The sequence below is a fragment of the Schistocerca serialis genome, chromosome 7 (assembly GCF_023864345.2).
Source record: "Schistocerca serialis cubense isolate TAMUIC-IGC-003099 chromosome 7, iqSchSeri2.2, whole genome shotgun sequence".
Taxonomy (NCBI): Eukaryota; Metazoa; Arthropoda; class Insecta; order Orthoptera; family Acrididae; genus Schistocerca; species Schistocerca serialis.
The window spans coordinates 124,600,142-124,623,591 of record NC_064644.1 but is presented as its reverse complement, the minus strand read 5'-3'; the positions used below and the strand labels follow the sequence as shown (position 1 = coordinate 124,623,591).

Genomic DNA, 23,450 nt, shown 5'->3' with positions numbered 1-23,450 from the left:
TATTCACATCAAAGAGCCAGAATTTGAAGTACTCCTAAAAAGCAGTGATCACTTAACACCAGGTACAGAAATCTGATTAAAATCCATAACTGATAGCAGTGAGATTCATGGGGAAAAATTTGTGTGTATACTGAAAGGATGGGCTAATGGGATATGAAGGTGGTGTATCTTTCACAGTGAACATGACACTCAAAATCACCAAGGTAGAAGCTGAAGCTGCACATGAGATTGATTGATTAAGACAGTAGCAAGAGTGCCATAAACTTAAAAATGGATGTTTCTATCAAACACCACTCACCTGCAGGTGTAACTAAAAACTTTACAGAAAATCTGAGTTCACTAATACATTAGTCGCTCTACGATATCATCATGATCGAGATCAACAATCACTAGGGATAGTTAAAGTATTGTAAGTGATGGACATGATAAGATATCCTGCAAATCATTACTAAAGCCTTCTCTTTGAAAATTGCCTAGAACAGATAATTCAGAAGCCCGCTCATGACAGATATGTATTAAATCAAATGGTAAAAAATACACACGAGCTCTTTCAAGATGATTACTATGAAACTGGTATCACTGACCATGACACACTTGTAATAATAAACATGAAGAGAAGCTAAAACTAGTAGGAAGATTTGTATGTTCAGCAAACTAGTTTGAGAGGCTTTAGTATGACATCTCACTGAACAACTTGAAACATTTAGTCTTTGTCAGGAGCATCCAAAAGAACTGTGGATCAAGTTAAAAAAAAAAACACCTTTCTTGACGACACACTTGATAGATAAGCATCTATTAGAACAGTTCATGGTGGGAGCAATCCTCTATGGTATACAGTCATCGTAAAGACTTCTAAGGAATATATTTTAAGAATGTGGTGGCCCACAGATTGTAAATATTTGAAGAATGTTATCCCTTACTGCAAACAGCTGCTAGTAAAATTCCTTTACTGAACAACCAGTTTCAATCTACACACCATTATCAATCATCTGTGCAGTCAGCAGTATATGCGATGCCTCTGTTCATAATGTTAATGCTGGTGGTTAATGCATGCACTGTTTTGGACATATTTATGACTGACAACGGAATGATCAGTTTACACAAGTAACGGGTAAGGCAAACTCTAGATTGTGGTTTATTGGTAGAATCCTGAAGCGATGCAGTCCTTCAACAAAGGAAATAGCTTACAATACGTTAGTTCGTCCAGTCTTAGAGTACTGTTCATCCATATGGGACCCTTACCAGTTGGGTCTGACTCAAGAGATTCAGAAGATCCAAAGAAGAGCAGTAAGATTCATGACTGGTACATTTATCCATCGCGAGAACATTACAAATCTGATAGAGAGTTTGAAGTGGGATACACTTGCAGATAGACGGAGCACTAAATGGAAGGGGCTGCTCATTAAATTCCGAAATCCGATCTTCACCGAGGATGTACAGCATATATTATTATCATCAACTTTCAAATCACGCAATGATCACCATTCAAAGATAATTAGAGCTCGTACTAAGGCGCTGAGACAGTCGTTTTTCCATCGTGTGATCTGCGAGTGGAACAGAGGTGGGGAAAGATGACTCTGGCGTGAATTGTGTCCTCTGCCACACACCGCTTGGTGGCTAGCGGAGTATATTTGTAGATGTAGATGTAATTTCTTAGTATTTGACAACAGTGATTTATTCATGGCTTTCATTATTTGGCACCATTGATTTTATCACCTAGTGTGAGCGTGTAAATGTTTTTATGAAAATAATCTTATGAAGCAGAAGACTGTTTGTGAACCACAAGTGATTCTTCAAAAATAAATTTTATCAGTAGCTCTCAGAAGTAAATCATGACATTCTTTGAACTGCATAATAGGTGTAAACTACAGCATAGCGCTACAGACAGAGAGGTGCTGAATGAAAAGCATTTGGCCAAAGAGGGCAATTCAGCATAACATCAATGACTACCATAGTAGAGTATTACCAAAAGATCTCTCCCAAAACCCAAAGAAATTCCAGTAATTTGTTAGGCACCAAAGTTAGTGTCCAGGCACTGATGAAAGAGACAGGTGCCAAAGCAAAATGCTGGAACTCCATTTTCAAATGTTCCTTTCCATAGGAAAGGCCACGAGTATTGCATCAATTTAATTCTCAAACCACTGCAAAGAAAAGTTTAGTGTCAGTGGAATTGAGAAACAGCTGAAATCACTAAAATTAAACTGAGCTTCAGTGCCCAGTGGAATCCCTATCAGATTATATACCAATTTTTTGGCCGAATTGGCCCTTCTTTCAATCATAATATACTGTAGATCTCTAACAAAAAACTGGGCCCGATGGTTGGAAGAAATTACAGTGGGATATCTGAACCCACACTCTGATTGGACTGCAACCGCACGCACACCCATGTCCCACTGAAGCCTCAAGCACCGTCTGCTATCAGCACGTGTGTATGCAAGCCAACTATGAAAACCAGAGTTCCACATAGCAAGCCATCCCAACAATAACAATGTGGTTTGTTTTTGGTGAGAACTCAGAATGCCACCACTGCAGGCACTACTATTGCCTTTTGGCAATACTCCAATTCATGACAGGAGGCACATCCAGTGAAGAACTATTTCCATCCATAAGTCACATGCACAAAGGTAGTCCACACAGTATACTTCCACCTCAGCAGCACTTAGGCCAGTGCACGGCCTCCAAGAAATCAGTCACCATTGGGAGTTACACCAGGCAATTGTGCCAACTGCTCTGCAGTTCCTTATTCAAAACGACTCCTGAACAGTGCTGAATTCCACCAACATGACATATCCTTCCCTCGGTGGATACCTACTTACAGACTTACGCCATGGATTAAAACTCAGTGTTAGGGCCCCATTGCACACTTCAACGGAGTTACCAGACTGGTGCTATCTCCTCTAGTAACATCCTAAGTGCTTACTTCCTCAGTGCTATGTCTTCCTGTAACCCACATACACCGTACAGTTGCTTGATAGTTTTATTTCTTCCTGTAACTGTCTTCTTGACTGCTGTTTTATCCATAACTACCAAGCCTCGGTACAAAACACATGTCACATCCGCTACAAGGATAGCAGAAGTGATCCACAAAACTACAGTCCAACAATCTTGACATTCATTTGTTGTGCAGTCTTAGAACATATTCTGAGCTCAAAAGTAATGAGGTATCTCAAACCTCCCCATGCCAACCAGCACTGATTCTCAAATATAGACCATATAAATACAACTCAAGCATTTCTCACTTGATATCCTGAAAGTTGTAGATCAAGGCAGTTAGGGAGATGCAGTATTTCTTCACTTCCAAAATGTGTTTGACTGTGTACCACACCTTCACTTATTAACAAAAGTATTATCATATGCGGTATCAAACAAAATTTGTGACTGGATTGAAGATTTCTTGGTAGGGACGGTCTTGGATGAAGAGTTATCGCAAGATATAGAAGTAACTTCAGGTGTGTTGCGACCATTACAGTTCATGTTGTATATTAATAACATTGCAGACCATAGTAACCTCAGAGTTCTTGCATAAAATCTGATTTCTATAATAAAGTATTGTCTGAAAAAAAGTTGAACAAATATTCAGTCACATATTGATTAGATATCAAAGAGGTGCAAAGACTGACAATTTGTTTTAAATATTCAGAAATAGAAAACTGCACAGTTCACAAAATTAAAAGCTTAGTATCCTATGGGAATCAGTTAACTCACACAAATAACAGGGTGTAATTATTTGTAGGGTTATGAAATGGAACAATCACATGCATTCTGTCGTAGGTAAAACAGGTGGCAGGCTTCAATGCATTAGTAGAATATTAGGGAAATGTAATCAATCTACAAAGGAGGCTGCTTACAAAACACTTGTATGACCAATTCTAGAATATGGATATTGAATGTAGAGAAATATCACATAGCAGAAATGTATTCTGGAGAAATGTGAAATTTTCCTGTAGTCCTCTCCAGCCAGGGGCAAGCCAGCCAATGCCCCATGTCACAATCAAAATGACAAACAGGTAGAAAGCCGACATAATGGACAGCCGAACAAATCTGGAAGAGATCACACAGCCTCACCTTCAGAGTGAGGAGGTTGAATGAAACTCGGCAACAAGATCTCAGTGAAGACAAGATATCTCATCACTGTAGCCGAACAGCTGGATTTTATAAAAGAGCAAAAGTTTCACAAGAGAAGCTATCAGCTTGCTGATATGGTGGAAAAGCAACAAGCTGAAGTCCTGAATGCCATTCTTATGAAATAGAGGGGTGGTGAAGACCACTGATGAGCGTGGAAGTAGGCCACATTCCATCATCGCCAGCTCGACATAGCGTCACTGTCACAAACTAGTAGTAAAAAAAAAACATACACTTTTGAGCCTTAGTGTCAATCATTATATTGCAGCACATCAGCTACAAGGCCAAACCTGTGATGTGCTGCTACCATTCACCTCGATGACTTTCACCTCGAAGGCTGCTAGCCGGCCGCGGTGGTCTCGCGGTTCTAGGCGCGCAGTCTGGAGCCGTGCGACTGCTACGGTCGCAGGTTCGAATCCTGCCTCGGGCATGGATGTGTGTGATGTCCTTAGGTTAGTTAGGTTTAAGTAGTTCTAAGTTCTAGGGGACTGATGACCACAGCAGTTGAGTCCCATAGTGCTCAGAGCCATTTGAACCATTTTTGAAGGCTGCTACATGTCTGATCTACCAGACTCTGTCACTGTGAGCTGCTGACCTTGCAAACACTGATGAGTAGACTTGAAGACTTCTATCTATGGCTTGCTGAGCCAAACTGATGGTGCTTGACGCACTGTCCACCTGTCACAGTATTCAGGACACACACTAACCTCTGCTCCCCCCCCCCCCCCCCTCGAATAGTACCTGTAAGCAGTCATTGACAATGTCTGCCTTCCTTGGGGAAGTAATATTCTGTTGTTCATCTACACACCATACAGAGATGTGAGGCATTACCCGAGCACACCTCTTTGAGGTGCTCTCGTAATTTGCAGTCTCCATTCTGGTCAGTGACACCTGCCATACAGGCAACATCATTGGCCATTTGCCCATGAGGCCTGTCTCCCACCCAAGACCACGATTACGTGAGCCAGACGCCGAGAGCCACATCCTCCGCATTTTGCTAACACAACGTCAGAAAGTTCTGAGTTCCAAGGCCACATGCTGTATCACTGCCGGCCTAGGCACAGAGAAAGAGGAGAATACATGATTGCAAACTTTAATGAATAAATTCTTGTTCCACTAATGTTGTATCATTACTGTCCAGCACACCGAGTGGCTTGCCTCACAACACTCCATGCTCCATCATCCTAAAAGCAGACAAAGCAGACAAGAATGGTCACATGTTTGTTTGACCCATGGAGACACTGAAAAAACAGAACTGGAAGATGTTTGAAGATGATTTAACTATCCCACAAAAGCCAACTTACAAAGCAGAAGAACCAACTAAGAATATTGGCTATTACTACAAACCACTACATGTCACTGTCACAGGGATTGGGAAATAAGATTAGACTAACAGCAGCACACACAGGTGCATTTGAACAATCATTCTTCCTGCACACCATATGTGGTACTATGGAAGGGACACTCTGCCATCATTTAATGGTGGCTGTAGAATATGAATGTAGATGCAGAATTTTACAGTCAAGAAACAATTAAATATGCTTAGGAAGAAAGTCAGAAGTGATTAAATTCTTGCAAAATCCTTTAACACAGCTCAGCAGACATGACAATACAAGTCAATCTCTTGGAGATCACCAGGAACAAAGCAAAAGATCTCAAGAAAAGGATTGAAATGGTCAAGAAATTCAAGTACTTGGAAGATTGAAAGCCAGAATGGATTGAAAACAAATGTTACCAGCAATACAATATCAAAAATGGAAAGATTACTTGCTCTGGGAAAACCTGTTCACAATAAGTGAATTTTCAATACAGCTTAATATTATTATCAAAACAAAATGCTTATACATCAGTGAATACCTTTTAATGAACTACAACATGGAAAAGTGAGAGGTCTTGGGAAGGAGAATCTTAAGAAAATTTGTGGGCATGATCCAGCATGAGGACAGGTGGAAAATTCAAAAGATCACAAGAGTCTGCCACAACATATGCAGAAGTTTGAAGAGCATGAGGATGAGGAGGCGGAAGACATTTGTATGGCATGACACTGACTGGACAGACAGTCATGTATCTATGGAAGAAGAGGACCACAATAGGATGAATTAAGGAAGCTAGGAAATCTGAATCAAAATCTAATATTTCAGAAGTTCCAAATGACAGAAAGAATAGAGCACAAAATTTGGAATTTTTGAAGGTCAAGTCTGTGATCTGGAATGCTTAATTTACTTGTGTGTGTGTGTGTGTGTGTGTGTGTGTGTGTGTGTGTGTGTATTGCTTGCCAAACATGATTTGTTTTAATTTCAAAATTATATTTAATGGACTTATTGCAATATCACAACTCTCAAACAATATTTTTGTAAGACTCAAAAATGTATAATATTTTAGTAAAATCAGCTACCACCATAACCAATGATGGCACACAGTTGCAATGGCCAAATATAATACAGTTTGCTCAGAAATATTTGTTAGTTATGGCAGAAATCGTTTGAAAATTGTTTTATAGAGCTATCCTTTGAAAAACAAATGGGATAAAATAACAGCAGAGCACAAACCACTTCATCAAAATCCCAGTAGTAACAAACAGAAAAAAGTAGTCACTAAACTGACAGGTCATATTCTTACCTCCTGATGAGATCCTTTTTGTTTTTTATTGCTTTCCTCAATGGTTCTCTCAAAACAAGTTGAACAAAGTCTTGTAATTCTGCATATATATTACGTCGTATTGCATCAGTGAATACTGTCTCCATTCGGGCCATTAGCACCTGCAGTCCTTTTATCATTGCTATTACTTCAATAAGTGCAAATTTCTCTTCATCTGTATAATTGTAACGTGTTGCCTAAGGCATAAATTTGTTGTAAGTGAGTTATTTTACTAGCATATGAAGGAAAGCTTTTTTTTGGGGGGGGGGGGCTACTTACCCTCTCATATTCTTCTGCTTCTGGTGGGCATTCTTTATTTTGATGGTGGTCGGTCGGATGAAGAAGTTTCCACGAATACAATTCAGTTACAACGCTAGTCCACTCTGATAACAGCTGCAAACCCCTTAATGCTAAGTCTGCTGTTTCCTTATTTTCTGCATCACTCCTTGTTTCTTTGTATGTTGTTGTTACCTATAATGAAAAAGTCCTTTGTTACCTAGTAACTGCAGATATCACTTAGCAGGAGAAATTAACTTCAGATGAGAAAGATCAAAGCCTAAACATAATTGATAAAACACAAGCGGTGCTTCCTGATACATGGAAAGTATCTCGCAGTCTGAGACTTAAATCTGGACATGTGCCTTTCATGGGCAATACAGTACTATTAATGTACATTTCTTGATCTATTTTCAAAGCTCCAGTCTTACAGAATATCTGAAGGTTTGCAGATTAGTGTTTAATGCCCTACCTGACCACTAGATAGTCAGCCACTGGACAATGGCAGGGCGATCTCTGCCGAAAATGTGTGGACAGTTAACCACTTGATGCAGCTTGGAACCCGCGGCTTATTAATGGATATCGTTGTGAGAACATGCATTCATACTATATCTATTTAGCTTCTCATTAGTGCTACTGCTTCACAAGACATTAATTTCAACTGACTTTAGTTAACTGCAGCACATAACAACTTACTGCAAACTGTAACATTTCACCTGGCTTCAGTGTCTGATATCCATCAAAAGTTAAACAGTTGTCACCAGTCAATGACAAATTAAGATAGACACACATTGTGTAAAATTTACAGTCTTCCACAATCGACGAAGCCAATATGCCACAAAAAATTCTCTCTCCAGCACTGCCTATCATCAAACTCACTGCACAGACTGTGACACAAAACTTTCACATCTTACTTATGAAGTGCCACTGATGTCACACTGCCCTGTTTGTTCAATCAAAAGCACCACCAATAAAACTTTAGAACTATACACGTATAATGACAATCCCCTTTCTTGTAGTCATTTGCCACCCACAAACTATAGTATAAGTCTATTGCTTCCCTAGTTACTGATAAAATAGGTATTCATATAAAACTACATAGGCCCTAGTTCCCGAGATCTTTTCAAGTCTCAAATAATTGTAAAACAGATACATCATAAATGTTTGGGACTTGAAAAGTTCTCTGGAGCCATATAATTTCATTTTATTAAAGCACTTATGCCAGGGCTTGAGGGAGAATCCCCACCCATTTCATTTGACACCGAGTTCCTTTTCCAGTATAGTTAGAGTGCCTCTGCAATACTATTCAAGTTCAGGGCAAATACCAAGTGAGCTGAGACACGAATGGGAATTTGGATTGAGGAGGAAGGCATGCTAGCATAGCACATGCAGTTGTGCAAAGCCACTGTGCTAGATTGGCCTAGTGGTTAGTGCATCTGCCTAGGGAGCAGGAGACTCAGATTCTAATCCCGGCCTTGGTACAAATTTTCATTTGTTGCTGCAGTCTACACATATACAAAATACATATTGAAACCTTTCTGCAACAATGATTTACACAATGAAATCCCATTTACAAATTAACACAAAAATTAAGTGGTCAGTTATTCCGAATTGCCTTTCAATGACCTTTCACCTAGTGCCCTCAGAATGTACAATATATGCACAATAATCAAAGGGCAAAAGCCTTTATTAATGGGCTATTTAAATAAATTTAACATTACTATTAAAAATACTGAATATTGTAAAAGCACTATGACAGGAAACAGGTAACAGGTGGGTCTAAACTGTGCTGGTATCCTAACACCAGTTACTGTGAAGAACCACTTATTCTGGCTTACTTTAGCTGTATAACTGTTTGAGTTCAAACTATTTACTGTATTAAAGCATGGTGCTCACAGGTTATACTACAAAAAAGGACATTTCTTTTGATACCTCATTTGAATTCACAGCACAAGTTCTCGAACAATTAATTTGTGAAGGAAATTACCATAAATGCCAATTACTAATATTGCTGTAAACTACAGTTTACAACATGTAAAAACATTCCAAGTAGTGATGGACTCATCATCATGCTCAGTTTGGTATTAATGTAGCATTATTAGACTATGTGACACTAAATATCCAATATTTTTGGGTAGACTTTTTTATTTCAGCAAGCACTCTGACCTTTCATTCCACAGATGTGGATGTGATTTATCTTTCTAGTAGGGAAATACACAGCACGTTGAGTGTCATATGCACCTTGACAATCACATGGCAGCCATGAGCCATGACACTTGGGTTGGACTATCACCACTTAAATCCACAGAAGGTGGAGACTTAGGAAAGGACATTCTACTTTTGCAGAAGACCTGCTTAAAGAACACCTCAGTTACAAAGTCTTACATAACATCCACAAAGGGATAAATAACTACACTAGAGCACCAAAGAAACTGGTATAGGCATGTGTATTTAAATACTGCAGTTGGCAATGTCAATAAACGATAAGTGTGTTGTGCAGTTGTTAGATTGGTTAACTGCTGCTACAATGGCCTGTTATCAAGATTTAAGTGAGTTTGAATATGATGTTACAGTCGGCGCACGAGCAACAGGACAAAGCATCTCCGAGGTAGCAATGAAGTGGGGATTTTCCCATACAACCATTTCACGAGTGTACCAAGAATATCAGGAATCTGATAAAACATCTCCAATACTGCTGCAGCTGGAAAAAGATTCTGCAAGAACAGAACCAACGGCTGAAGAGAATCGTTCAGTGTGACAAAAGTGCAACCCATCTGCAAAATGCTGCAGATTTCAACGCTGGGCCATCAGTATGGGCTTTCGGAGCCAAAGGCCCGTTAGTGTACCCTTGATGACTGCACGACACAAAACTTTACACCTCGCCTGGGCCCATCAACGCTGACATTGGACTGCTGCTGACTGGAAACATGTTGCCTGGTCGGACAAGTCTTGTTTCAAATTGTATTGAGCTGATGGACATGTACAGTTAGAGAGACAGCCTTATGAATCCACGAACCCTGCACGTCAGCAGGGGACTGTTCAAGCTGGTGGAGATTCTGCAGTGGTGTGGTGTGTGCAGTTGGAGTGATATGGGATCCCTGATATCTCTAGATACGACTCCGACAGGTGACATGTACGTAAGCATCCTGTCTGGTCACCTGCATCCATTCATGTCCACTGTGCATTTCGACGGACTTGGGCAATTAAAGCGGGACAATGCAACACCCTAAACATCAGAATTTCTACAGAGTGGCTCCAGAAACACTCTTCTGAGTTTAAACACTTCCGTTGGCCACCAAGCTCTCCAGAAATGAGCATTATTGAGCATATCTGGGATGCCTTGCAACGTGCTATTCAGAAGACATCTCTAACCCCTCATACGCTTACAGATTTATGGGCCGACCTGCAGGATTCATGGTGTCAGTGCCCTCCAGCACTACTTCAGACATTAGCTGAGTCCACGTCATGTCGTGTTGTGGCACTTCTGTGAGCTCGCAGAGGCCCTGCACGATATTAGGCAGGTGTATCAATTTCTTTGGCTATTCAGTGTACCTTGGAATAATGGAAATTAATAAACATGTGTCTACTTGCTACATATCTAAATTTTTCAAAGTTCTGCCATGCGAGCTCAGAACAAAGAAGGGTAGCTATGCGGCAGTGTGCCAGTTGGAACGTCAACAAGGCATACCACCAATGTAACAGACTGAGGAAGGAAGGAATGCAAACATTGCAGTGCTGCATAACAAGGCACTGTAAAGCAACACTAAATAACTTCCAAACTTCAATGCCGGTGCGCCACTGCAAAGTCACATGTAAGCAGAAGCTCACTGATGCAGAGTAATTACTGAATTACCACAGTGATGCAAGGAGCTCTGACGGGACTGATAAATGAAGGCATACACACTCATGCACTCAGAGCCACTGTATTGTAGACATATGCTCGACCCTTTAAATAACAAGGCTTTTGGAGCTCCAAGACACATTGTCACACTGCCATTCTGGCTGTATCACTAGAACCAGAGGGAATGACAGAATGCTGAGTTTCAGTGACACCATGACAAGTTGACTGATGATGAGTCAGCAAGCTACCTGCAAGTGAACTTCAGTACCAAGACAGAACCAAACTGATGTGTGCAACAGCTGTGGTCTGCTGTTGCTGGTTACTAGTTATCACAGATGATGTGCAAGCTATTATCTCCAGACCAATCAGGCATGGCACTTTTGCACAGGACCCTGGCTTGAACCCCTTATAACTCTGTAGATTGAAAATTATAAATAAATGTTACTGAAGATATCAACGTTTCACTGGCGTCTCCGGGTGCAAACTGGAGCACTCATCCACAGTCCGGGCTTGGCCTCCTGGTCACAATGCAACCTCAACTCCCCAGGTCACAACAGTACTGAATGATTAGGCACAGTTACCTTAATTGCAACTTCTAACTGCGGATACTGCTAATAATGCCTTCCAAGTTGCTTTGTAATTTTCTCCTTCTACTCAAATTCCCCATTTTTCCTTTATTTCAGTTTCTGTAGCTTCACTTGCTGGGTTAAAATTTTACGTTTTATAATTACAGTCAATTCACTTGCCTGTTTAGTCTCATTTGTAATGTTTTACCTGTTTCTAATACTGGAGCTGTTACGGACAAGTTATCTTGTTCAGTCACACAGTTGTAACATGTTACCAAAGTTTGCTATGTATTGTTCAACTTATTTTTCTCCTCAGAACATTGTTGTAATTTGTCACATAGTTCATTATTTAATGTGCCACATAGAGTACCTAAGCTAAATAGTTTTACATCACATTCTTCCTCTTGTTTTAGTCCAAAATCAAACATTAGAATTGTCATCTTTGAACATTAAATGAGACTCTCTGTAAACAAACCAAGCTTAAAATCTTCAAGCTGAAAATATGTTTGTAAAATAATAAATATTGTGGAATGTTACACCAGTGTTATGCATTTTTCATTCATAATGTATAAAATATTCTGCCAAGAACCAACAGAACAGTCAATTAATGCAGTTTGTGCCACAGTTCATAGTAAAGGAAAATGTGTCTCCACTGCCCACCACATTGGCATATGGATGTTCTGAATTAACACATACCAGGCTGGTGAATTGGCTGCAAAAAGAGAGAATATATGCTGCACCTTGACAACCCACTAACCCCATATTTCAGCATGTGATTTCTACTCGCAGTGTTTTGGCAAGGAAAAATGGCTCATCATTCCTCTTACACTAAAATATTACAACTGAGAAGGCACATTATTGTAGTCACCAAAAATTTAACACCATCTTCTTGAGAATGTTAGCTGAAATAGGACTACTATCTGCTTGTCTGTCACATTTACACTTTGTACAGAAATCAAATGTAATGCCTCTCCAGTTAGTGCACAAACTTCACAGCCTGTGGTATCATCAAATACTTAGCAATCATCCTGTGCAGTTTAAGAAGCATGTAGCAGTAATGGAAATTCCTAGATGAAATGATATGTAAAAAAAGGGAAAGGTAACCACTCACCTATGGCAGACTGATGTGTGGCGCATAGACGCACATAACAGAAAACAAGTGTTCACTTGCTTTCAAGCTCTGGCTCTTTTCCTAGTAGAAAAAAATGATGCTGCAGCTGCTACAGTTTGTGTGAATTCATGTACTTCCTACTACAAAAAGACTTGAAAGCCAGTGAACACTGTTTTCTGTTACATGTATGAATACAACACTTATCAGTCCTTTAATAAGTGTGTACCACTTGTAAAAAAAACACACACACAAAATCAACACGTACCAGATAATAAGATTTGGCAAAAAAGTCTCCTCAGATGGCACCTTAACCATAGCAGAAAAGCCAATGAAATGTTTGTCTTACCATTCATAATACACTTCATTGTCAATACAGCCTTCTTTCTGTCAATATTCTGTACAATGTTAATGTATGTTATGTTAATTTATGTTAATTATGACCATTAATATAACAAGCAAAATGAGGCATCTACACATCAATAATCCAATTAAGATCTTGTGATAATTACTCTTACTTCATTGCTATATCTTGCAAGTTCACTGATGTATTTAACATGGTCTTCTCGTATCTGGGGCAGGTGCACCATTAAATCAGCTTGAGGACTTATGCTGTTGGAACTGGACAGAGGCCACTTGGACGGATCAAAATGCTTGCTACGCTTTATATAATTGAATGGCGCTATCTGCATATCTCCAAACAGTGGCACAACTTCCAGGTTCTGAAATCATTCACAAGGTGTATAGCTACAGATATTAAGAGAGAATGTATTTGGTAAACAAAAGAATAATTGTAAAAACATGGAATTTTAATCTCAAATTTCTTTACCTTAAATATCCGGTCAATCTTCTCTAGCTTCAGCTTCTTCTTTTGATCAAGTTTATTGATATTACACAGATCACTATCCATGAGAAACAGTCCAAATCCCATCACCTTGACAAGCATGTGCTTCTCATGTGGTGTCAAGTACATTTTTGTCTCAAACATGTGAACACATATATTCACTACATCTGCTAAAAGTTCCTCATACCCAGGAATTTTTTCCAAGTTTTCTTTAACTGTATCTCTGATTTTATTCTGAGTTGCAAGGAACATTGAAAGGTTTTGAGATTCCTGAAGTGTCTGTGAATCAGCCATCACTTTTAGAAACTGGGCTGCCCTACAAAGCAAACAAATACATATTTTGCAGGTTATTAATAGCTCAACTGAGAATAAAATAAACAATCTGTTTTCAAACGGTGATACCTTCTGTAAGTAGAATAGTCATTTTTCACACTTGATTTCATATTCTTTAATTCATCAAGAACAGCAAACATGTTAATAAATTTTCCAAGTGTAAGAAGGTATGCTTCTGAAACAAAATCTTTTCTTTTTTCTTGATGGCATAATCTCTTCACTTCAGCAGAAAATCTTTCTATAGCTTTCCTCTGCAAAGAACACAATTAATGAGCAAATTTACACAATCAGCATTTGTATGTATACAAGGGGCTTTGAAGTTAATAAAAGTGGTTTACCTGAAAATACATAAAATTCAAGAGTTTATTCACTTCTGGTGCAAGAACTTCTACAGTTTTCTCATATATTTCAACCCTATTGGGTTGTTCATTTGATTTTGGCTGTGGAATAGCACGAGAACAGCACCTCCATGTGTACAGCATTACAGCGTGCACTAAACCTTCCTCAAGCAGTTCGTTCTGCAAAAACAAAATTTGTTGATGAATTTCATACTGTAAACTCACTCTGCAGAAATTGAAACTGACTAATCATTAAGCTGATGGAAATTTCAGAATAGATACAACGAAAAGTAACAAAATACTGTATTCTGTGAGGTTGCCTTCAAGACAGCAGCAAAAGCAGTATCTGATTGTAGATCCAAGAAAGAAATTTAGAAGGCTGCCTTTGCAGAAGAATCTGCTTCCAGCACAGATTAACAGTACTTATTCCTATGCTAAGAATACTAGTACGTAAAAATACAAAAAGTTTTTCTACATCCACCTCAACTACTTATTATGACACAAGCACATGACCATTTCATGATAACATAACCTGTTTCTGTGAGCCTATCGTCATCTTCTTCAGACTGACAATAGAATGAGGAGACAAAGAATTATTAAGGAATACATAAAATCTTCCAAGTAACTATCTGCACAATGATAAAAGAACAATAAAATTATACCTAAAGGCACATACTGTTAGCGGCGACAATGTTCCCGTTGCATTATCAACAGCACTAAAGGCAACAGTCGGTAGAGGTCGAGATTTTATAAGCAAAATGAAATCTCTTTGTTTATTTGTATATGTCTGTATTAGCTAAGGGAGTAGCTACTTCAATCAATCATCTAATCACCAAGGACAATAGTTCATTTTTTTCTAGCTACTGTGCCTGCTGATATTGTTGTACTGGTTATGGTAGCCATTTTTAACAATAAAGGAAAGGAAAGGAACAGTGCACAAACACAAATCATCCCTACAGTTGAGAGGACGTGAAAGACACTCACTTCCATGAAGGCCATGGGACACTGTAATGGTCATCATCATCATCATCATCATCATCATCATTTTTCAACTCCAGGTTCCAGGGTGTGGTGTACAAGTGCTCGCCATCTAGTTCTGTCTATTCCAAGAGAGCTTCCCATGTGTGTCCTTCCTCCTGCTCATCTGATCTTACAGTCTCTATCCAGAATTTTCTTGGTCTTCCCCGTGGACTTCATCCTACGAGGCTCAGTTTGAAATACTTTTGGCAGGTCTTTGGCTGTTTATTCTCATTATGTGCCCATACCACTGAAGTCTGCGTTTATTTAGGACACAGGTAACTGGAACCTCAATACCAGCTACTTATTTGTTCACCTCATTCCTGAATTTGTTCTTTGTAGTTGTTTGATTCAGAGCTCTACTGAATCTCACTTTTGTTGCCTGAATTCTGTTGAGGTCTTTGTTTACATGTTTCTAAACCATACGTTAGGACAAGTACAAAACAGATGTGGTACTGGTCGCTTTTGCTTTTCGTGGCATTTTATCATCCCAGAGAAGATTTCTGACTCGGATGTAAAAATTGGGTGCTTTCTGTGGCCTACTGAGTATTTCCTGCTTAATGATGTTGTCTTTCGAAATCATGCTTCCTAGGTACTTGAAATGTGAAACGGATTTTACTTTGACCACTTCTAGAAATATATTTGAGGTTGTTCCTTGCCTGTTGATGGTCATTCCTACTGTCTTTGTTTAACTTATTTTTAGCCCAAAATTTTTGATTGTGTTGTTCCAATCACTATGTTTCCTCTGTGTTTCAGCTTCTGTCTCTCCCCATACTATCAAATCATCAGCAAAAACTAGGGCATTTGGTTCACTGTCTATTTTCTTGACAGATTTTATGATCTTGTCCGTTACTGTTAAAAACAGGAGTGGTGATAGGGCACTTCCTTATTAGACACCTCTCTTTGTTTCAAACCATTCTGATCATCCATTGCCTATCTGGAGACAGCTGTAACACTTTTGGTACAGCATCTCGACTTTGCTGTCATTCGCTTTTTCGACGTCCACAAATACAATCACAAGATTTGTTCCATATTCCCAGTACTTTTCTGTCAACATTCTTATTGCAAAAATAGGATCCATAGTATCTCCGGCTTACCTGACACCACATTGTTCTTCCTCAAGTGAAGGTTCTACTATCTTTCTGATTCTCATTTCTATGATCTTTTCTAACAGCTTCAAGGTGTGTGACAGCAGTGTGATGCCTCTGTAATTTCCACAATTTCGTTGTTTGCCTCTTTTGAGCAGATGGACAATGACTCCTTTACTCCAGTCTTCTGGGATTTTGTTTTCTTTCCGAACCACTGATAACACTCTATATAGCTGACTTACGCCTACTATATCAGCTGCCTTTATCGTGTCTGAATCAACTTCCCATTCCACACGCTCTTCAATGCTGTTTCTATCTCCGTGATGTTAATGGGTGTCCACTAGTTTGGACTTCATTAATTACTCTACAGTCGTCGATGGTTGTGTTGTCCCCATCTCCATTTAGCAGCATGTTGAAGTACTTTTTCCATTTCATCCCTGATTCCTTCTTCTGTTCGTATTAAGTTACCGTCATCTATTTCAAGGACAAGGATTTTTACATATTCATTTCATTTGCTCTTTAGTACTCTGTATTATAATTTCCTACTTCCCTGACATTCTTCCTCTATCCACCAAGGAGTTTCCTTCTCTTTTGTTGCGGCACTCATTTTTCCACAGATGTCCGTGGCTTCTCTAACAAAGGTTTCTTTGAATAAGGACCATTCTTCTTCTATTCCCCTTTCTCAATTTTGGGTAATTTGGCTGCTATTTGTGCTTTATACTTTCTATTTTTCTCCATGCCCTTCAACAGCCAAGTCTTAAACTTCGACATTCTCTTTTCTTTAAACTTTGGCACTTGAACACCTTTTAGGTCAGCAGTTAATAGCTGGTGGTCGCTATCTAGGCACTCACTGGGTATGACTTTAACATCCATAACATACTGACCAGCTTTGCTACCAGAGATGAAGTCTATCATAGTCCTGAGCTTACCATACCAGCTGTATCTCGTTATTTTGACTTTCCTTCTTCTATACCACGTGTTCTTCATGGCTAAGTTGTTTCGCACACAGAAGTAGATACTAATAGGTATCATTTCCAAAATTAAGAAAATATTACGCTTTATCAATACACCAACACAGGACTGTGTGCTTCTTTGGTCTGGCTTAGTTTGCCAGACCACCATGGTTTAGTCCACAGCACAAATGCTTAATAATTTTGTTATTATAGTCCAATACTGTGATGTGATTAGTCAGTTATTATGTTACAAGGCAGTATTAGTAATTCACAGTGACTTTCATTATTTATAACTGCAGAGTCAATTTATAAATAATCCATCTAAAGATGAGAATAGTCACCACAATTACTGATATTACTCCTTTCATTCATTTTCTAGAAAAAAGATGATAGATAGAGAGAGAGAGAGAGAGAGAGAGAGAGAGAGAGAGAAATATTTCAGCTACCCAAGATACAGGGGTACATATGAATATGGCTTTCTGTAAACATTCAACAAATGGGAAGTGCTGAAGTATCTATCAGGTGTAGCTCCAGAAGAATGATGCATATTCAAATTGTGTGACCAGTACTGCATTCTCTACGACCTCCACTGTGAGATACGTACCTAATAAATAACATGAGACAGTGAAACATCAGAAGGAAATGGTGGAACCAAGACTGGCTCTTATTACCAGTGCCATGTAAAAACCCACAAGAGAGAAGGTTGGGGGAAATGAGCAAATCCATAAATAATAACAAATAACATTAAAACACTGCTGACATTCAAATTGATGTGGACCACACTTCTTTGAAATTTTTATTGTATTATATGTTAAGGTATTTATCATCCATCTTTAAGCATTTGCATGCATTTGCTATCGGGTCTAATTTTAAAAATAACTTCTACATTAGAGATTAACATGTTAGAGAAAAGGAGACTACTTACTGTACTGTAATACACACTATATTCCAAACTATACACAATCAAATAAACAAATGCATGTACTAGGTGTCCAGGAGAAATGGTCAAAATTCAGGGATATGACAGGAATGATTATTTGAAGCAAAAAAAAAAGTCTAAAATACTGACCTTAAGAGCTATAAGCATTACTTCATCTTTGATACTATGAAACAAATCTCTTCTACCACTGTCTATTTACCTTCCATGTTTTGGGAGGAAATAGTATGGACCAAAAGAAAAAAATTGTCTAGTAACCACGGGCTTTAAAATGCACATCTTAACAGCTGTGTTCAGTAGAGCGTATGTGTTTCACAGTTGAAAGGCTATAAATGTCTTCAGACTTGGAGCAGCTCAGCTCAGTTTTGTCACTGATTTTTTAAAACCGTGTACTTCTACTTCCGTCCAGATACAAATTATTACAGTGTTTGCAAATTTTTGTAGAAACTCATTAACATAAGCAGAGTTAGAGTCAGGCGTGGGCTTTGAATATCAGGAGTTGGGAACTGACCTTAGCCTTTGACCATTTTTAAAAAAGTCATCTGCAGTAACATTAACATAATCTGTAGTGTTTTGTCACACGTTCTACCAAGTTCTGTGTTAATGATACTCTGAGCATTATATTTATTATGAGAATTTTGAAAGTAGTCATCATTTGTCCAACAGCTGGCTAATCTAATTCTGATTTATATTGCCTTGATTCATACAATGAGCGAATTTGTAATAATCCACTTCCGTTTAATCAAAGAACTCATTAAACTATCCTTAAGACATTTTCACAAACAACAAGCAGAATAAGTGGCTAGTGCCTTTCTTGATTTAAACTGAGCTGATAAAGAAGAGCTGATGGACATTAGCGTAAGGGCTCATTCTCATTTAAGGAGAAAAAAACAGATGAAGATCCTCTATTCAGATACTTGAACTGACACCAAAAACGAAGTCCATTATCCAAGATTAAATTGCAAGAGGGCAGCTGTCTGAAGGCAAAAGTCAGCCAAAATGTAGTTATCAAAGGAATATATATTTTTTATTGTTACTGATGGGCAACTATTGCTGCTTTAGTGACGTAGTTGAATGTACGGAATACATAATGCCTCTCACACTGGCATATGGCCACTGTGAATGATACACAGAAGACTAGTTAGTAGGTTCCTTATGTTCTGGCATAACCAGAAGCACTGGAATGAAGAAGAAGAAGAATGCAAGACCAGAGAAGGCGGTGAAAAGACGTCGGCCAATACTGTGCTAACCAGGACACGACAACCATAGGAGCGACATATAGCCGAAGTGAATATAAGCATCGCTCCTGCCAGCCTCGGCAGGACATTAGTGGACTGTATTTGCAGAGCATTAGCATGGCCTAGCAGAGTGCTACGACATCAGATTGCAGTGATCCATATTCATTGCTTATTTAAACACTGTGTAGAGCAAGGACTTGGATTTATGTTGCATGTCACCCATCACGTCCAACACCATTGCATTCCGAGAACGCAGTATCCTTCAGGCACCCTATATGAGACAAGTGGGCAAGACCCCACATTTACTGACAAGGACTCAACATTATTGGCGACGAGTATCCAACCGAACTCTGTGCCTGGCAGCCATGGAATTCTCCTTTCCATATTTTTGCTGGTGCCTTAATTCTCTCTTGTCTTTACTCTGCAGGGGCGCATATTGCTTTAACAGTTTGTTGTCGTTTTTGCTAATTCGTGTTTTCAGGTGTGTGTTGCAGAAAATTTCTTTGTACATATTTTTGTCTGTTTGTTGCATTTGTATCTTCCAACATGACCATCCCACCTGTCCCGCCCCCTGCTCAGGCACCACAGCCGCAAGTGTTAGATGCAACACAGCTAATGCAGATGTTCAGTTTCACACGCAGCAAATATCAGCACTACTCGACAAGGTGCAGCAGCTACTCGTCAACGCTGTGCGCCCGATGGAACAGGCACTGCCTACTACAGCTGCTATACCACCATTTCGACAGTTTTGTGAACAGGAAGACAAATGATTCGAGTGGTTGGCCCAGTACGAGGCCCATATACTAACCCATAATGTTTCAGGTACTGTGAAACTTCCCTATCTATTATCCACAATAGGAAGTGCAGTGTTTGCCTCATTCAAAAACTTTTTCCTAATGCCATTCAGAGTGAACTTAGTTACAACCAGATTATTGCTTCGCTAGCTAACTATTATTACCAACAAGTGAATATGGTAGCAGCTGGGTATCAATTCTTTAATTGCAAAAAATGGTCAGAACAAACTTATAGTTAGCGGGTAACAGATTTGCAGGTTATGACAAGTAAATGCAAATTCGAATGTGCTTGCGATGCTTTGTATTCAGATGCTATGTTGTGTGATGTGATCGTGTACAATGTACCTGATGTCAAACTCGGAGAACAAATTTTAAAACAGTCTAATCCATCATTTCAGCAGGTAGTGCAAGTATTAGATCAGTACGATTTCGGTGCCTTGTCGGCTCATACATTTGAGCACCCACCTATTTGCTGGGTTGAGTTCCGTAGTTGCAATCGCCCCATTCCACACTGGCGGCGTGCACAAGCCATGCCGAGTAAACAACATTCCACACCCGTGTAAGCAGTTAGTTAAACAGGCAGCTACACAGACAAACAGAATTAAGTCTTGCCCTAGGTGTTATTCACGGTACAAATGCCCAGGCGGCTCCTCCTGACAGGCTCAGTGCTACGCTTGTGATAGGAAAGGACATCTGCAATCTGTATGTTTGCAACAGAACAAACATAAGAATTTTACCCACTCCCAAAAATTTAGTTCCGAGGCCCATGTCATTAAATGTAGTATATTCCAAGTCTGCAACTAGCAAGAGTGCAGTTGCGTCAGTGATACACCAGTCAAACAAACTTTTTGTTCATTTATTTATTTGTGGGAAACGTCAAATTTCAGTTGGACACGGGTGCCTCTGTCACATTGCTAAATCGTCACACATATGAACTGTTAGGCTCCCCACACCTGTCTAAAACTAGCACGCAACTGACAACTTATAATGGACAAGACATTCCCGTTCTCAGAAAATGTACTTTGCCCACCATGTACTGCTCTCATAAGCGAACAGTGACTTTTACAGCGCTACAATCATGCAAGTGTGAGGACATATTTGGTCTTAATTCATTTGATTTGTTTGGCTTTAACATTCACAACAATGTGTTGTCAGTGTCTACATTCAGTGCAAAATACAGTCCAGCTAACTTTCTAAATTACTTCTCTTAACTCTTTTCTGAAGGTTTAGGCAAAGCTAACAATTTTGTTGTATGTTTTACACTGAAAGACAATGCTCAGCCGGAATTTTGCCAGGCCAGAACTGCTCCCACTGCGTTATGGGACTAAGTCACTGCTGAACTTAAAGAATTGCAAGGTAGCAGAGTTATTGTGCCCATACAAGGTAGTCAATGGGCAAGTCCATTAGTTTTGCTCCCCAAACCCTCAGGTCGCATTTGCCTCTGTGTTGACTTTAAGTCTTCAGTCATCCCACAAACTGTCATTGATACTTGTCCATTGCCACAACCAGAGAATCTCATGGACAAATTAGGCGCTGGACGCTACTTTTTGAAAATTAATTTGCATGATGCATATCTTCAAATACTGCTCGATGAAGAATCTCAAAAAGTGTGTGTACTAAATACTCATTTGGGCTTGTTTAAATATTTGCATTTGCCTTTTGGCAGTGCTTCCACACCTGCTATTTTCCAATGGTATTTGGAACAGCTGACTGCACAAACTGTTCAATTATTTGGACAATATTGTAGTAGCAGGTCATACACCTGAAGAAAATATTCAAATTTACGTGATTTGTTTCATGTGCTATCTGGCGCTGGACTAAAGTGTTGACTGGACAAGTGTGATTTTTTAAAACCTGGGTTGCAGTATCTTGGTTATGTCATAAACAGTCAAGATGTTCTCTTCAGTTGCACTTCTTAGTCATATGAGATTTGCCAGTTCCTCTCAATGTCACAGAATTGCCGTCGGTTTTAGGAAAAATGAACTATTATATTCATTTTATACCTAATGCTGCGCAAATTGCAGCTCCTTTGCATCACTTGCAATGCAAGAATGTCCCCTTGTTTTGGACAGAAAAGTGCCAGGAAGCTTTTCAAAACTTTGAAGCACTGCTCAGTTGTATTGAAAGTTGACGCTTCACTATTGCTTTTGCCTAAAAAGCGTTGTCCAAAGCTCAGTTTAACTATTCAGTGAAAACTGAAAAAGAGGCTTTGGCTACTGTGTATGGTGTCATCAAATTCAACCACTATTTGTATGGCAGAAAATTCTACTTAATAGCGGATCACAAGCCTTTGCAGTCCTTGTTTCATCCAACAAAACCGGTTCCTGTAGGAACTGCCCAAAAATTGCAAAGATGGGCTTTGTTGTTTTCTCAATACAAGTACGAGATTGTGTATTGTCCAACAGCTCAACATGATAATGTGATCGCACTTTCACGTCTTCCAATTGGCTCTGACAGAGACTCTGACGTTTCTGGCATAATCACAAGTGCTGGAATGAAGAAGAAGAAGAACGCAAGACCAGTGAAGGCGGTGAAACAATGTCGGCCAACAGTCCACTGACCAGGACGTCACAATGATAGGAGCAGCACCTAGCTGAAGCAAATATAAGCACCGCTCCTGCCAGCCTCAGCCAGACATTAGTGGACAATATTTGCAGAGCATTCGTGTGGACTAGCAGAGAGTGCCATGATATCAGATTGTAGTGATTCATACCCACTGCTTGTTTAAACATTGTGTATAGCAAGGACTCGGATTTATGTTGCATGTCACCCATTGCTTGCGACACCATTGTACATTTAAGTTAAGTATTGTCAACCTGCTTTATTGAAATAAAACCACTAATGTTATTTGCTTGAACTGTTGTACAGCATTCCAAGAATGCAGCATCCTTTAGGCACCATATACAAGATGAGTGGGCAAGACCCCACATTTGGTGACAAGGGCTCAACATCTTACGCTTTCAGAAGCCTATAAATAGCTATCAGATGAATATAAATAGATAAATAACCTCAGAAAAGCTAACTGAGAAACACAACTAAATCAAACAGGATGAAATAACAAATACATGGTAAGGACAGAATGCTGCTCACCACATAGAGGAAGTGTTGAGTCACAGACAGGTTGCCATGTAACCACCCTGCTGGGGATAAATGTTGTCAACAGAAAATAATTCTAAGTAAATATTAATTCTGTCAATAGTAGCTGAAACAATTGTTCTTGAAATTTGGTGGGTGTAACACAGATTGTTCAAAATAACAAGCGTTGACCAGAACTTATCTTTATTTCACTGTTTTGTTGTGGTTGATGTTTCCTATTCAGTTCCTTGTGTGAAAACAGGGCAGATAACAGAACGGCTCT

At 39.3% G+C, this 23,450-nt stretch overlaps 1 protein-coding gene across 2 annotated transcripts in view; it reads right to left on the bottom strand.

The window, feature by feature from the left end:
* The window catches only part of LOC126412261 (cytoplasmic FMR1-interacting protein), a 149,843-nt gene that overhangs the window by 100,967 nt on the left and 25,426 nt on the right, over positions 1-23,450 (bottom strand). For both annotated transcript variants that reach the window (XM_050081765.1, XM_050081766.1), the window contains exons 3-8: positions 14,066-14,245; positions 13,797-13,978; positions 13,380-13,710; positions 13,069-13,272; positions 7,039-7,230; positions 6,742-6,956 (exon numbers count right to left, since the gene is read on the bottom strand). In XM_050081765.1, coding sequence (XP_049937722.1) covers positions 6,742-6,956; positions 7,039-7,230; positions 13,069-13,272; positions 13,380-13,710; positions 13,797-13,978; positions 14,066-14,245 — 1,304 coding nt within the window. The remainder of the gene's footprint in view (positions 1-6,741; positions 6,957-7,038; positions 7,231-13,068; positions 13,273-13,379; positions 13,711-13,796; positions 13,979-14,065; positions 14,246-23,450) is intronic.